This window comes from Dermacentor andersoni, chromosome 5 (genome assembly GCF_023375885.2).
Source record: "Dermacentor andersoni chromosome 5, qqDerAnde1_hic_scaffold, whole genome shotgun sequence".
Taxonomy (NCBI): Eukaryota; Metazoa; Arthropoda; class Arachnida; order Ixodida; family Ixodidae; genus Dermacentor; species Dermacentor andersoni.
In genome coordinates this window covers 153933982-153951278 of record NC_092818.1, presented here as the reverse complement: position 1 = coordinate 153951278, position 17297 = coordinate 153933982, and the positions used below count along the sequence as shown (strand labels likewise).

At 45.9% G+C, this 17297-nt stretch overlaps 1 protein-coding gene across 4 annotated transcripts in view; it reads right to left on the bottom strand.

Annotated features, from left to right (window-relative positions):
• Window positions 1–12794: 12794 nt before the first annotated feature.
• Window positions 12795–17297, bottom strand: part of LOC126531417 (beta-1,3-galactosyltransferase 1-like) — a 55115-nt gene continuing 50612 nt past the window's right edge. For all 4 annotated transcript variants that reach the window (XM_072288431.1, XM_050178935.3, XM_050178937.3 and 1 more), the window contains one exon: window positions 12795–16502. In XM_072288431.1, coding sequence (XP_072144532.1) covers window positions 15452–16498 — 1047 coding nt within the window. In that variant the 5' untranslated portion in view covers window positions 16499–16502 and the 3' untranslated portion in view covers window positions 12795–15451. The remainder of the gene's footprint in view (window positions 16503–17297) is intronic.

The window sequence follows — 17297 nt, the reverse complement described above, 5'->3', positions numbered from 1 at the left end:
GCGCAAGTAGAAAAATGTTTTCCTAGCAACAGCCATGAGGCAATTTGCGTGGACAGGCACGCGAATTCTCAAACCTGAATCTGACGCGCGCTAGTTTCTTGTTTGTTTCTTTCATTTGCCTAAAATTAGTCTGCCACGTTACTTTCAGTCACACTTTCTACGCAACTTTTCAACTTTGTATTACAGTTCGTGTTCAATAAGGAGACGAAACAGATCACTGCGTTTCCGTGCCTACTGTGGCAGTATAATGTCAAAAAATATGCAGGCACAATACTGTCTATGCGAAACGAGAAAAAGAAACACCAATTAACTTGGAGTGTTCCGGGCTCCTCTCATTACGCACTGTGTCAAAAACAGACGTCAAGACGAAGCCAATTTCATTCCTACCGTCGCCGTGTAAGGTCATGCAAAAGTAAAAAGAAGCTGGTGATAGTGCACAAACGGGAAAGCAAATTCGATAATTGCCACTGGGCGTAAGACAAAAAGTCACGTATTCCAGTAGCAGGAAGGCCCGGGCTCACGAAGTCCGTTGATAGCATAGTCCATTGGTGCTGTTGACAGCGCGGCAGACTTCGGGAGAAAATGTACATTATTTATTTCAAGAATTTTAATTTCCATGCTTAACGTAATGCCACAGGTCACATGTAGACATTCCTGTTTTCGTTATCTGTGTTACCAACCATTCATGGTATTAACACTTTGAGTCATCACTACGCCAAACTTGTCCGTATGAGTAACAAAATACCAGAGTCCATTGCGCAAAAATTTTATTAAGCTTCCTCGCATAGCAGCCTAGCTATGTGGGCAAGCTTTTCAAATTTTCACCAGCTCAATGAAGTCAGCGCGCTGCGCATAGCGTTAAAAAAACATTACTGAAGTTGCCATGCGGAAGCGGCAAAGATACAGTTGCACATGAAAGCAAGTAAGACAACTACATATACTGCTGCGGCTGTGCGCTTGTGACCCTTGTTTTAATGCATCAGCATTGTCCGTTGCCTCGGCACCATTTCTCCTGGCTTTCATACTTTCCAAGGCAGACACTTTCAGAAGCATCACTACAGGCTGCTCTCCCCCTTAAGTGAACCTAAGACCAGGCCTTACCGTTCGAACAAAAACTCGATTATGGGAAGGCAAGACATTAAGATCAAGCGATGTTTGAGCTTGGCCTTCGCCGCCACGCGCGTGTACTGCACAGGGGCAATGGCCAGGCAACCAGATAAATTGCCGAAGGTTTAGTTACCAGCAACAACCTAAACAAATGTGCGAGTGCTCCGTGAGTCTCAAAGAGAGTAGCAGTACTTGCACACGTGCAGTGGTAATAGGTCTTTGGGTTGTTTTTATTAAGGCGAAAGCCTTTCTAGGCTCATGGTGAAGTTTGTGTCAGCAGACCTGACCGCCGGAGTGTAAGCCGAAGCGTTCTCACGCCATATGAAGACAGATTAAAGAATGAAAAATGATTGATAACGGTTAGTGAATGATAACGTTATAACAGAGATTGGTAGAGGTTAATAATGAGTAGTAATGACTAATGATCACAACCAATGACTTGTAATGACTACTAATGACTACGAAATGACCAATATGTCTAACGACGAATTGTAACGACTACAATTGATTAGAAAGGACTAAAATACTTAGTAATTACCAGTAATTACTAATAATTACTGAAATTACTTGTAATTACTAGTAATGGCTAGGAAATGACCAATATCTCTAACGACAACTTGTAACGAGTACAATTCATTAGAAATTACTAAAAATGCTTAGTAGTGAGCAGTAATGACTAACAATGACTGAAATTACTTGTAATGACTACTAATGACTATGATATGACCAACACGTCTAACGACGGCTTGTAATGACCACATTTGATTACAAATGACTAAAAACGCTTAGTAGTGAGCAGTAATGACAAAAAGAAAGAAGAGAAAGAGAAGAGGCAAGAGAAAGAGGCGAATGATAAGAGGAGGAAGAGTAGACTTTCACCGTTCATCTCTTAAGCCAGATCTTAAGAAACCCTGTAAATTTTTCGTATTGCTTTGTTTTTAGATATTTTTTCAAGGAAATCGATATCTCTTATACTGGATAGTGATCAATAGCGGCGTTTTGCAGCGAAGCTGTATATGACTAGGATCCCGGGATTTTTAGTAGCCAGAATATCAGCCAATTACAGCGGAAGGCGCGTGTCACGTATGCCTCTACGTTTCTCACAGCACCACCAGATGGCGCTCGTCTCCGCGCATCGGCTATGAGTAAGTATTTAAGAGGGAAATAAATAAATCAGGGAATAATTTATGGTAACTCAAAGGGAACTTCATTACTTTCCGAAGCGAGATCAGGAAGCCTTAGAACACACACTTATAAAGCGAGATTCAACGAGGAAGAAGAAGCATGTGCTTGCTGTGGTAAGGCTAAGGAAACGATGGAGCACAGTCTATTAGAATGTGAAGATATCTGCCCAGCGTTCGATTCAGGCACCTCTGGCTTCCTTGAAGCCCTTGGGTTCAGCGAGAGCAGGGTCAAAGTAAATAAGTCCGCAGTAGAGATTAGTAAGCGGCTATTGGAAAGTAGGTGAAAGAAAAGTAAGCAAACTACAAACAAAGGAGGCGTACAAAAAGAACATTCACAATAGAGGTTCACAAAGTTTGGTGATGGGGATTCTTCGCGTGTGTTTTTTTTTTCTCTGTCTTTCTTTTAAGACAAGCAAGACATTAGGCAATATAATAGCAAGAGCTTGGTGCCGCAACCCACCACCCCGTTCCAAAATGGGACGCTCATAACATCCATCCATTCATCCATTCATCCATCTGCGGCACCGGCGGCGCCGGCCGTGCTGGGGGGGGACAAAACAAAACCGGAAAACTTACTCTCGTACACAGCGTTCGCCACAACCGTTTCTCAGTTAAACATTACGGTTGCATGAGCTGCATTTGCCTGGAAGCGACAACTGTAGCATACCAAATACGGAGTGACGTCACTACACTTTCATATGTAAAAGGAGAACCCGCCTAGCAACTCATTTCGTTTGTGCTGTGACAGCGCTAGGAAAGGACCCTCGAAGAGCAGCGTGAACACAATGAGCGACGACGGGAACAGCAACGTCGATATGCACAACGGCGTCGTGCTCAGGCTCGTCAGGACCCAGTTCAAGGCTGTAGCGCATTGGTCTATCGGTTTAGAACCAGGTGATAACAGAGCTTCGCCGGCCAGCCACCTTCACGGTGTGTATTCAAGCCCACTTTTTTACCCTCACTCGTGTGCAATGTTCGCGTCTGCGGGCATACTTGTAAATAATGTAATAAAGTCAGTTGATGTCTAGCGCTCGTCCCGTCGATTTCGTTTCTTTCCTTGGGGAGAGCCTAAACAAAGCTTCTCTTTAATACAGCGACACTAATTTAACACAATAACGCGTTAACACAATAACGCGTTAACAAAATGCACGGGCACATCAAAACTAGAGGGTGTGTTTTCGTGTACGAAATTCTGCATACAATTGTGTTCTAATACTGGATACTATGTTTTCACAGTAATATTGAATACTCTGTGCTCCGAGGTTTAATAGGTGACTTAACGCATATTGTTCGCTCCACGTCTACATCTGCTACATCTTTAGCAGTGCGTTGGCGCTCTATTAAGTGGTAAATTGGGAGATTAACGCGCTGGCTACGTCCCCGCCGTATACAAGGGAACACCTGTATGCTACAGAATCCGCCTTCATAGGTTAGTGTATGTAGACCACAAATGTCCTTATAACGGGAAGTGTGCAGAAAATAAAAGACGTGTCAATTAAAGTCGACGCGACAAAAGACAAGGTCGAAGTGCTTAACACTCTTTTAATTCAAATTCCTTAATTTCCGGCTATATTCCGCCTTTCACCTTACCTTTCACGTTCCCTACGGTGCAACTAATTTTAGCTTCTTCTATCCTTTAGAACTCCATTTTGATACCTTTTGTGACTCGCTATGACGCTCTGCAGGTGCGAAAGAGGCCTTATAATTATTTTTTTTTTGGGGGGGGGGGGGGCAATATACCAGATAGATATCGAGATTCCACGTACGCCAAATCTGTGTGATGTCGCCAAAGGAGACCTTGTATTCAATGCGTTATAACGGGTATGGTAGCGGAAAATGTTATTACGTACGCACTGGCGATTACAATTTGCTTGCACACATGTTCGAAACTCGGAGGTCACCAAGTGCTTACGTAAAGCACGGGGTACTCGCCCCACCCCTCTTTCCTTTTTTACCGCAGAATCGCTTCTTGTCCAGGTATCCCGCAGACTTCCGGTAGCAAAATGGAACGGCAACTGTCATCGTTCGATATAGCGGGTAACCGTTTGCCACCCGTTTGGTTCCTTCGCAAGAAATGAATTTGTTGCAGACTTTCGCTACACCTCATCTCATCTGGGCAGCAAACCTCCGGCCTTATATCGCTGGTCCTTTCTTGAGATTGGCTCTCTTTATCTGGGGTTGAAGGCCTAGATTACGTTTGTGATATGACGCGCGCGACGCCGGACTTGTGTTGAGACGTTGCGTCGACGATTGCAACGCGATCCCTAGGAGAAACAAGCAGCAGCCCGGAAAAAGAGAATAGCAGACAGGTGGCGGAAGGCTGAAGAGGGAGAAGGAAGGAAAAAAAAAAGAACGTGAGGCGCGAGGCGAGAGAGCGTACGCTGCGGGGGCTCGGAAGACTGGCGACAATGAGGCGGTGCCGGTTCGTGGAGCGGGAAAAAAAAAAGAAAAGCGTGTCTAGGCAGAGCCAGGAGGCAGTCTACACGGACGACGGTCCACAGTCAGTCGAGCCGAGCCTGGTGGATGGTGCCGACTGGCCGGTCAGGCGAGAGGTCCCGGGCCTGCCGCACAACCTGGGGGCGCTGCTCCTGTGCTGCGGCCCTACCGACGCTTCCCAAAAAGCGCGGCTACTACCCATGCGCCAACCGTTCCAAAGTGCTGATCCAGCACCCGGCCCTACTGACATCTCCTGGAGAACGCAGCCGGGACCCGTTCACCGACCGCGTGCTGGTCGCAACTACCACGCGTCGCGTTAAGGCCAGAGTCGACAAGGGGCCCTGCGGTTCATCCACGGCCGCATCGTCGGCAACGACCCCGACATCTGGGCCGAGGCAATTTTTCTCGGTAAACCCGCGTTTATACAATCATTGTGACTCTGACTCATCGCGTCGTTAATGTACGAAGTAATGAAACGTGCAGAGCAACTCTATAGCTTTCACCGCGCCCTGCTTGTTGATTCTTGCCAGCGATAACGACGTTTTATTCTGAGTGTTCCTGCATATGTGCTGTAAATATAGCTTATTCAATCTTACGAGAGTATAGCGAGAAGAGAGCGCATTTCGTCTGCAAACGCTTCTGTCTAATATTCGCATCACGGTTGCCCTTGCATGCACGATATCCTCCCAAGAACCTGACATTACAATGTTAAAGCACAGCCGGCTCACCGTGTCACTGGTGGCTTTAGGCAGCATGCGCTCTTCTTCTTCGTGATAGCTCGCACAGAGAAACAACATAAATACTCACTGACGTGCACAATTGCACAACAGCGTTAAAACACTTAATTTTAATAAGTGCAAAGGTGCAAAATAATCACGCGCCATTGTATACGTTATACATATGTACTAACTATCCGAATCGTCAGCACTATTGCAAGACACTTAAAGACGTAGACATAGAACGCAGTTACAGACCATAACTTATACGAACCCAGCGATCTCACACTTCGTTTACCGAGACATATGCAAGACAGATAAATGCAAGAACTGAAGTTCTAGAGCCACTCTGGAAAACATACTATGGGAATGTCGAGGCATGACTAACAATAATGGGGATGCAGCCTCTCGCGATCGCCTCCGCGAGCGCTGGCAAACTGTGTTGCTCAGCTTTGCCCTTTAGGATCAACTCGAGGCTGTCCAGCGGGCCGAGGAAGCCACCAGACTCAAGAACTCCTGGCCGTCACCTAGGCGGGACCTTTTGCTCTTCCCACAAACTCGCAAGACCTTTCAATAAAGTTTTTTTGACTGACTGGAATGCTTAAACAACTCTGACCTTTCCGGCTTTCGCTTGTTCGCGGAAGCTCGCGTCTCGAGGCGACTGAAGCACACGGGCACCTTAACAAAAACAGGAACCCGTAAGAACGCATATCTCTCGACTATCAGGTGCAAATCTGTGGAAGCTACGCAAGTAATCCAGTCATGAAAATTTATCGCTCTGCACGTTTCGTCAATGCTTCGCTGCGCGCCAACGGCGTTTTCTCGCGCTTGTATGCACCTGAGGCTGCCCGCGACTGGCTGCAAATAAAAATACTAAAATATATATGAAAAGCAAAATGATTGAAAACAACGCATTCGCAGCCGCATACCACCATTTGTTTGTAAGTATTAACGCTTTTTACATTCTATACCGATCCTATATAAAGAACAGTTTCGCGCAACTGTGGTCAAAAAACATAGAACTATTTCTAAGATCGAACGCAACCACAGCAAGAAATCTCTCCAGCCTCCACCGCAATGCACCTGATGCCTGAAACGGAGTATAAGCACACTCTCGGCACTTCAGAAACCAAGTTTCTGTTTTAAATGCATAAGCACGTGTATGCTTACCCATCAATAAAACCCGTCCGTCCGCCCGTCCGCCCGTCCGTCCGTCCGTCCATACCATAAGACGGTCGCTTTCCAGATAGTGCCTGCTGCAGCGAGCGAATTGACCTTCGTGCTGCCTCTCGCTTCAACGCGAGCTAAGTGACGAGAACACGGCGCTCACGAAGCTAGCAGCATTCGCCGCGCTATCTGCCCTCATCGCATCGATTTCAAGATAGGCCAGCGCTGCAGCGCCTACGCAACCGTCGCCGGTGGACGGTTGATAATAGTTCATAATGGTTCGACGCTTATGGCTAAGACGCTAAAGAGCGCTAACGGCTTATAATGATCGGAACGTCATCAGTGCATCTGGCGCCGCAAGCTGCGCGCAGCAGTTTGCTTGCGTCATCGACTCACCTTGCAGCGCCGTGCGCAGCCGTTCGTGTCGCAGCAGCGCTGTCGTTTATAATCGTCGGATCAAGCTTCATAAGATTCATAATGACACCGGGCTAAGTGGATGATGAGCAAGTGACACAATGCTTACGTACACTTAGACAACTCCCAGAGGAGTTCTTGCGTGATTTTTTTTTTTTAATTGTAAGCCGCAAGGGGGCACCTTGTTTAGCGGTGTTTCACGACAAGCCACGAATTCGTCATTCGAAAACGCTGCATAAACGACAATGAGTCCAAAAGACCGAGTCAGGTAAGGCCACCAGAAACTAGCAAGAGGCCTTCGAAACTAGCAAGAAACACCGTGGCCGCGTTAGCAACGCAGGCTGAGGCTATCTGACAATTACGTTCTACTCGCACACTTCTTCGTGATTACTTTCATCGTTCCTGCTGGGCTCGCCAGCGCAGCTTCGGCGGTCACCTAGTTTGGTCCAGAAATCAAATAGCCGTGAATTTTTTTAGAAAGTTCTGCTCGCAAAGCGTGTTTCGGCAGCCGTACAGATTAATTCTCCAAGCCACCAGCTCCCACAGAGGTCTAGGCGGGCCCTCGGGCTTGGCAATTTGCAGAACTCGCCGTAGAGCTAGAGCCTGATGTACGGCTATATATTCCCCACTGGCGTAGTCAGAATACTGCCGCGGGCGAGTTTTATGTGTGGGTCTTTTTTTTTTTCGCTGTCTAGTTATTTAGAAAGAATGGTTCACTGCGTTTTTAACTTGCTTACTCACCGTAAACTCAGCCGGTAATGTGGACACAAATATATATGCACACGAAAATACAAAATCCTCCTAATTAGTTTTCTTGGCTGCTTCCTATTTCACTCATTACGCGTAGCGCCGGAAATAGCTAGACGTAGAGACGAACCCAATTTCGTTTCCGGTGGTCTCTGTATCTAGTTATGTAGAGAAATTTTTTTTATTTTTGAGAGAGACAGGGCTTGTCTTTTATTTTACGTGTAATTCCTTCATTCTATGCAAATGGCACCTTTACAGTCATAGCACGTTGCTAAACATATGTGCCTAGCAAGCACCTGTTCGACCTTTTGTTTTGTGGTAGTGACTGCCTTGTGATTGTTGCCAAGTGAATTATCTTTATTATTTGGTTTGAAAACATTTATACTAAAGACAGAGAGAAAACAATCATGAGTCATTCCACTATGTGAAGATGGACTACCAGCGAAGCTGCTTTGTACATCACATAGAGGTGGAGGCGACAGAATTTTGAACCAAGGTACGAACTCATCCACCATAATTTTTATATACATTCGCGTGGACGACAGGATGGTCGAGAACAGATGAAGAGCACTGCCTCGCTTGTAAGAAAGTTAGGCTCAAGTATAACAACTGATTCACACAGTCACGAGAAAAAGAGAAGAGAAAGAAAAGCCAGGGAGGTTGACCAGGCGCACGTCCAGTCGGCTGTCCTGTACTGAAGAAATGTGATATAGGCAAGAAAATAGAGCAAGAAGGCTGGAGAAAGGCATTAGTTGCATGCGCAAATTTTCACGGCACGAAACGCCAAAGAAATTTCGCCCGTTAAAGAGTTCGATGAACAGAAGGCGTCTGGCCAGGTAGCATTTTAGGAGGCAGCAAACCAAAAAAAGAAAAGAAAGAAATTGTGGCCACTGACAAAGCCAGAAGGTAACTGACGTTTTGGGTTATACATAAAGGAACTCGTATTAGTAGTATTAGTAATTAAAAGTCAATCAACTTCTAACTTGGTCAATCACCAGAAGATTTTCTCTTTCTTTTTGGTTTTGAAAAAGAATTAAATTTTAGTGTTTCTCTTCGTAGCTTGCAATTGGACTGAAAAGCTTTTTTTTTTCTGCACTTGCATTGCTCAAATTTGGCACTTTCCTTTCAATAATGTTGCTGTGAAAACACTTTTTTTTTTTGTAATGAACGGTCATCACATGAATACCCTTGTTAGAGTCGTGTCACAATTGTCCGAACGGTGTCTCAGGTGACGAAGAGGAAAATACGTGCACAGCTTGTTTACCAAAACCAATGAGCGAAGACAGAAAGCGATCGCGACGAAGCTGCGCAAAGGGTAGCTCTTGGTTAAGTCATAGTTGCCGCGGTTCAACTTGCCATAGTCATGTCTCAACCTCGGTGACGCAAATGAGAACTAGCTGCTGAACTTGTTCAGCAATATCAACACGGAAATGGTATAACCCAGTTAGGCGCGGATTTGTTGAAGCGTCATGAGTAAGTAAAAGTAAGCAAACGTAAAATTAAGGTAGCACTTTCGATTTAGTTCTGACATAAAATGTTACTAGTTCATTATGGTTTATTATTGCCGTGTTCATTATAAAAGGAAAGTACACATCAGCGCTAAATGACGCCACAATCATCCTTGCCTTTTTTCCAGGGAGCAATAGAACTGTGAGTAAAAGAAAAGGCCTAATTGTGCAAACCTGGCGCCCATTCTATGCACAGCGCCTAGTACAGCGCCGACGAGTATCTCCCCTTCATTCCATCCGTGTTTTAGTGCTGTAAGCGGGCTATGATTCATTTTGTCACACATATAGCACGGGGACCCTCAGGTCAACAACATTTTTTTTTCTGCAATCTTAAGTTTCGCGAGGACGTCTTTGTCGAGCTCGTATGACATCGTATCTCAAACATAAGGAGCGAAAAAAAAAGAACCTTGTTCAGCGACCGCTTCGCAGCCAGCCTTCTACAAAGATCCTCAGTGGAAGCGCCAAATTGACCTTAAACGAGTTACGACCCCGAGTTGTGCTTCAGCCGAGCTCAACGTTGCGCGGGGCATGTCTTCGAGGAGGCCGCGGTAATCTTTCTACTTCCACGAGTGATTTATGTCCAGAGCGTCTTGCGCTCTTCGCACGAACGAGAGAGGCGTAACTGAGCCCGCCAGGCTCCTGCTCTCGTATCAGCGGCCCAGCGCGGGAGAAGTTTTTAATCCCCTACTTCCAAGCTTCCGGCACCGACTTTCGGTGCAGCAAATGCAAGTGCTTCTGTTACTCTTTCATTACTTTTATGTGTGTGCGAACGTGTGTGTCGATGTGCTTGCGTGTGCATGAATGTGTGCGTCTGTGTGTATAATCATATAATTGTAGGTCCAACGTGCTTATGTTAAAATGCGTTCAAAGTGTTTAAAGTGTACGTGCGTTTTCTCTTCATAATTCTGTACTCATAGGTATGCATCGTTTGGCTATAAAAAGGAGGGAAGCTTGGAAATCTGTATTCAGTTTCGTACATTACGAGAGCCAAGGGATAAACGTGAGATGGAGGATCAATCCAGAGCTATTGAACAGATTCACTCATATCTCCCTCCATGCAAGTTACTGAACAGTGCGGCCATTACAACATCTTGCTACATGCATTGTTGCAAACACGCTTTCTGCTAAAACAAGCTATCTACAGACGTCACTAGATGTAGCAAAACAATTTATAATTTCATCTGCACATGTTGTATAAATATACGACATATATTGCAACTACTGAAACTTAACAAAGCACTGCGTACCTCAGGAACTTCGTTGCTTGATTATTAGGTATAGAATAGACGCATGTTGTCTTGGAAAGCACAACAAAGGCTAGAAGGAACTCGAGCGCTTCACGCACACAGAAACTTCGTACGCTTTCATAGCCGCTCACGACCTACAGTAGTGACGGCAGCTTCTTAGGTATTAAAAAGATAATTCGTTCACTTACAGGAGGTAATCATTCAGATCACGTTTTTTCTTTTTAAGCGTCAGGACGTCGTAAGAGTAATTGTCAATCCATTTAGCAAGAACGAGTGTAATATGCAGCTCAAAATGTGAGCCCTCTTCAAACACAACGTGTTGACAAAGAGAAATGGAGTAGATCAGGTATTTCTTTCTCCATGGCTTCCTGGACAATCCGCACCAGCGCGCACCGGGATGCCCTGATGCGCCTTTTATTTCAATTATCTTCGCCGCAGGCCACCCCGGCGCGCATTGATGCGGTATGTCGATGATGCTATAAGTCTCTGCACAACCTACAAGTAGCTTTGTATTTAAAAGAGAGCAGAACAAAAATGTTACAAGGGAACAGGACCGCCCAAGCTCGTGACTCTTGGCCTACATCCACGGTAAGATATCTGTTGAAACGTGTATTTCAAAAAGCCTCTTAGGAGTAGAAAGCACGAAGGAAAAGAACAGCGAAACCTTGATGAGAAGGTAACGTACAACTTCTTCGCTTGGGCAAAAGGCAGTTTTGTAGCGTGCGTGCGTGCGTGCGTGCGTGTGCGTGCGTGTGTGTGTGTGTGTGTGTGTGTGTGTGTGTGTGTGTGTGTGTGTGTGTGTGTGTGTGTGTGTGTGTGTGTGTGTGTGTGTTCCTGCGTTGTTCAGTTGTTGAGTTGTTCCTGCGTTTCAAAGTTGTTTAAACGAGCCTAACAAGCCAAAGGCCTTTCCCTAATTACTTATCTCACTCTCTCTATCTCTCTTTCTTTTTAAGAAGAAGCAAACATTATTGCAAGTCTCCCGAGAATTAGTGGTGCGTCAGTTCGCTTTACAGTATGATCATTTAAAACATATATATATAGACGGAAACACTAAAAGACGACTTCCTGTAACGTGCGCATATAAACAGCCTAATTTTGAAAAACGCGTTGCTTTTACTCAGGAATTGTTCGTACTTATCGAGTGGTACATGATGGCATTTCATGAAACACTTCCATTTTGCTTCCTTCTTTAGCCATGCTTTCCCTCGTTCTTGCTCCGCGCACTTCCGCTCTTGTCCGCACTAGCACCATGGCGGCGGCACAGAAAGGAGCCGCCAAGCGTCTATTTCAGGAAGCCAAGCTCATCGGCGCTCGCGACACAAATAGAATAAACACGAGCCGCCAAGGGAGACAACGCGAACTTTCCGTAGACATGCCTCGTGAATTCCCTGCAGCGTCACCGAAAGCTAATGTTGCTGCCAATCAGGGCTCGTGTTTACTGAAGTTCTCTAACGTGCCATCTCGCAGTGCCTTCCACGATTGACCGTCGGTGCGGCGATTTAGGGTGCATGAACGTTGACCAGTAACGAAGCGCTCTTATGTAACACGTGTTTTGCGAATGCGGGAATTGGTGCGTTGTGAACAGAACACCTCCCATTCTTGAGTCAGTCTGCTACCTCGCATGAGCCTGCTTTGGGTAAAACGTATTTGCTGGTGGCGAGCGAACCTATGGTCGACCATTTGTATGAGGCACAACTTTGCTGAACGTATGACCGAACGTCGTGGATGATTGGTTCACTGAGAGGGACAATGCCTAATGGGTTTCCCACCACTAATTGCTCATCAACGCCATAATGTGGCGTCGATGAGCATCATAAGCACAAAGTATCGCTCATTGTGATTTTCGTTGTAGCCCCCTATATTGACTCCATATAATATGCCCATTCATATCCTCAGGTGCAAGCTGGTTAACTTACCCGCTTTTCCTTTTTCTTCGTATATATAATTCTTATAAAACGAAGCTATCTGTGCCAACCCTCGCAGACTTTGCTGACCGTAGCTGCTGTCTTGCCAAATATATATATATATATACATATATATATATATATATATATATATATATATATATATATATATATATATATATATATATATATATATATATATATATATATATATATATATATATATATATATATATACAGAGGTTATAAGAAGGTACCCACGACGTTGGTCGTATAAAGCTTGTATGCTGACCACGTATGTCCAGTTATTTTCTGCGTAACGGGAAAATAAGTTCCTACAAAAATATGCACATATAATGTCGGCTCACCGGCACTTCTAAAGTTTTATTCGAGTTTTATTCATCAACCATGTCAGTTTTACAAGGAATTGTATACAAAATTATTACTACACAGGGCACACCAATCTGTTAATAAAATTATTAACGTTTCATAGATTACTTTATTTTCTTTGATTTCGCCACTCAGTATGTGCCACAGCTTTCTTGGCGAATCCTCCAGAATGGGCGTGTCCCACAACGTACGATCCCTACATAAAACATAACGCTATATAATTTAGGGTGACAGGTATTTCTAACGCACACCAACCTCTTAATAGAATGGTTAATTATATTTCACGACTTATTTGATTCAGTTTACTTTCTTAGCTTTAGCCGTTCGGTATGTGCCACTCGGGGTGTGCCCGTTTTTTGGCCAATCCTCCAGATTTTGTTTGTCCCACTACGACACAAAAGGCACGTGTCGTACTTTTTTGTGCACACACCTGTCAACACCAAATTGTACGCATCATCATTAGATGTAAAGCATTTAAAGATTTGTTTACGCTTCTTTTTTTCCGTATATTCCAACATGTGCGTTATATCTGCATGATTTTATATATCGTATACGCATGCGTGTTTAATTAGGCGATGCATTAACGTACCAGCCTGGGCGGGTAGGAGGTATACGCATGGAGGGTGTGTGCCACTTCTTAATGCTATTGGCATTTTTCGGGAGTTCACGCAGCTTGCGGTGTGTCTCTATGTTTATCCGCGCTTAAGCTACTTTCCTGCCCACATGGGTGACCAGGTAGTCCATGGTGAAATGGGTAGAGCATTGGACTACTGTCCAGGGGTAACCGGGTTCAAAACCAACCATTCAACCAACTTGGATCACTGGGTGCGTGCCACTGGGTATGTCCTTCTCTTTAACCTCTTTCACGCCAACTTTGATACCAGGCTATTTCCCACTGGCTAGGTGCCGCTCTTCAGCTAAACTGTTTTGATGCCAACTTGGGCAACTCGGTACGTATCGTTGTGTATGTGCCGCTTTTCATAATAATCATCGTATAAGATATGTCATCAATATTTACAAACCAACCATAAAACAGACTAATAATAACATTAAAGCCGCCAAGCATCTCTAAAGAATGAATGCACCGACAATCTCTCTTTTTTTTTTTTTCTGGGTTCCGCGTATCGTGCAGCTGTCACTGATGTTTTCTTGTTTGCTTTTCCTTCCGTTTGTTCTTGCATACTACGTATGACGGTACACGCGGTAATTTTTCCCTACGCTGTCACGGAGCAATCTTGAGATGTTATGTTGGTAATGCAAGGAAGAGTGTGCGCTGTCATTATCAGGTTGCTCATTTGCGGCCATGCTCGTAGCCTCTTCGCAAAGGGTGTACGGTAGCGCGATTAAAAGACGGGACACAAGAAGACACACCGGGACACACACAGCGCTGTGTGTGTCCCTCTGTGTCTTCTTTTGTCTCGTCTTTTAATCGCGCTACCGCACACCCCTTGAAGATGCATTACCAACAAGCACACATTGCAACCCTCTTTGCAAAGCATATAGCGGCATCCATCACTTGCAGAGACACGCATGCTTCGTGCTAGTCAGTCACCGCACTGGCAACGGTTCACCTTCGACCACAAACAGCATTCGCCATTCGAACTTGTGCCACTATTGCAGACACTTTTTCTCAAGCTGCACTTACTTAAAGGTGGCGCCAAGTAGCTACGCCCGCCATTGTTGAGACGCTGCAAATAGCGCCGTAATTTATTATCACTTGTATGAAAGAGGCAGACTCAGCTGCAAATGCCATTTATCAACATGAAATATGCAGAAAACGTTCCACTAGCCTGCTTCCCGATGCAACAACGGAACTCAGCAGGACACAAAGTAACTTCTTGTGCTTTAGCTGGTCACATAGTATGAACAGTTGTACACCTTACAATTTTTAGATACCTCCGGCACTCGTTACAAAGCAAATAGGCTAACCGCAGCGTCAGTTCATCTCGGTGTAATTGTAAATGCCAGATTTAGGACGGCATTTTAGCTTATTCCCACGCTGGAAGTGAGCAAGTGAATGGTTTTGGCACTCAGCAGAGCAAGTGTTGTTTCCGTTCAATCATAATGAGCCTACTTATGTCTACTAAAGGACAAAGCCCACTGCCCCCCCCCCCCCTCCCGATTTCCGATTACCCCTGCATTGCGCCAGCCGACTTGACCCTTATACTCTGCAGGCTGAAGTCCTCCGTTCAATGATTCATCATCGAAACGAACCATCACCGCACATAAATCGCTCGCGTTCACCAAAAATTACGGCAAGTGAGAGCTTCACAAAGGCACCCGGTGTAGAAAAAAGCTAGATCACACAGCACCAAGCTTCGCTGCCTGACATTGATCCACAACCGAAATGAGACAGCATAAGATACAAAAGCTCTGTCGTGATATGATGACGGGTACAGTGTTCACAGTACTCGTCATGGGAACCCATGTCAAACTTCAAACAGCATGCGTACGCCTACACTGTCTAGCCTTGCCATTCGGCGGCTCCTACGGAAGTTATCCGTCTTTTGACGAATTTCCCACCCTGCGCACGGGCAAAGCAAGTATCACGCGCACCCCAGTCTCGTGAGAATCTGCATTTTACTGCTTTAAATGCTCAGGTTACGAAAAGTTTTGCAACCGGTATAAGTGTCACGAACAGCCACTGAGCATTGCATCCCATGTCCTTCTCATCAGCTCAGGCGTCATTCCGTGCCCCGTGAACGCGTGAGCCATTTCGCACGGCTCCTTCACCGGACGGCCGCAGCTGAACCTATCGTCAGTCTCTGGCTTCACACCGGCCAAGGCAGCGCACCGTCCCGTCACGAACACGTCTTCTACGGGCACCCACTTAACCCTCGCCGAAGCCACCAGCAGGTCCTCCACCAGGTCACCGGATATGACGTACCCCGCTCCCGCCACAAAGTCCGGGTGCGCCTTGGGCAGTGTCCACACGTCCACAGGGCTCAGAGGCTGACCGGCACCGGGAGACCGAAGCGGCGTGGCGGCGTGCCTCTTGACACATCCCTGGATCCAGCGCCTCTGGTCGGCCATCTCATGCTCTAGATGGTGAACCAGGTTGTCGAGGTTCACGTACACGTCGTCGTCCGTCTTCATCACGTGCTCGACGTTTGGGCAGAAGGAGCGCGTCCAGTGAAGCATCATGACGCTCTTGAGCGTCAGGTTGTCGTAGCTGTCCGTGAAATTGCCCTGTACGATGTCCCCGTTGACCTGAGACTCGGCCTTGATTTCCATGTCGTATGCGGAGCGTCCCAGCAAGAATAGTACCTTGCCGTTTCGATGCGCCACGTATGAGTGGAGTCCCCAAGTGTCGCGTATGGCGTTCCTAGCTTCCCGGTGGCTTGGAGCGCTCGCCACGAATATTAAGCGCCTCGGCACATCTTCGAAGCTCCGACATAGGTGCGACGCGTCGATGACGTACGGGTGAACGTAGGGGTTTTCGCTGCTAACCGTTTCCTCCGGGAGCGCATCAAGTTCTTCGTGCACGACTACCTCGTTTTCAGCATGGTCTTTAAAATGTTGAGGCGCGATGAACAGGTCCTCGTCAAAGATCTCCCTGTCGCCCTCCTGGGCCTCTGTGCGGAATGACCTGAAGAGGATGAGAAGTGCCAGGCAGCCGGCGAGAATGGCGTAAGTCTGCAGCTTGCCGAGCCATCGCGGCAGCCGTCGAAAAGTCATAATTCTGCAAAAATGGACAGTCAGAGCAAAACAGCCAGACATTACTAGAGTTGCAAGTCAATGTTTCAAGCATTTGTCACTCTACGCTCAATCTACAGAGCAACCACCGTCATCATGATTTTACAACAAAAACAGACCGCTTTATAAAATGAAAGAGTCAAGCAGGTCTTTACGCATGTGCATTCTCGAGTGCATACCATTAGCACCAATACAAAATGTTATCCATGTACCGCGGGGAAGGTCCAAGAGCATTAGTTGCTACGTGAATCTGCAGTTCATGCTGTAATTGCTGCAACTTGCTGAAACATGCGCTAATTGCAGTTTATGAGTCAGCGGAAACCATGACGGCCTCTTTGTCCGCACCAAACAAAGAAACCAGCATCTTGTACTTTTGACCTAAAGTAAAAGAACATTCATCTGCAGTGTTGGTCGCGTTCTTTCCTCTTCTTAATCAACTAATGTAGCCCCAGTAAACAAGCGATTGTTCACGAACGGCAGCCCTCCCACCCCAATCACCATTTCGAACAACAACAAAAACAAACATTCACTGGCGCTAGTTCTCTAAGAGTCTCAAACTGTCGGTAGACGTCAGCGTCCAGTTTCTGAATGCACATTGACGTATTCAGAAGTTCCATACTCTGTAGTCGTGCCAGCCTAAGTTTTGGTTTTCTTTGCCATGTGGTAGAGGTTATAATGTGACGATGAGGAGATGATGAGGTTACAAGGCGGCCTACCGACGACGGTGTAAGGGAAAGAAAAGGGGGATGGTCACAGAACGCCAAGCTTCGAGTTAATAACT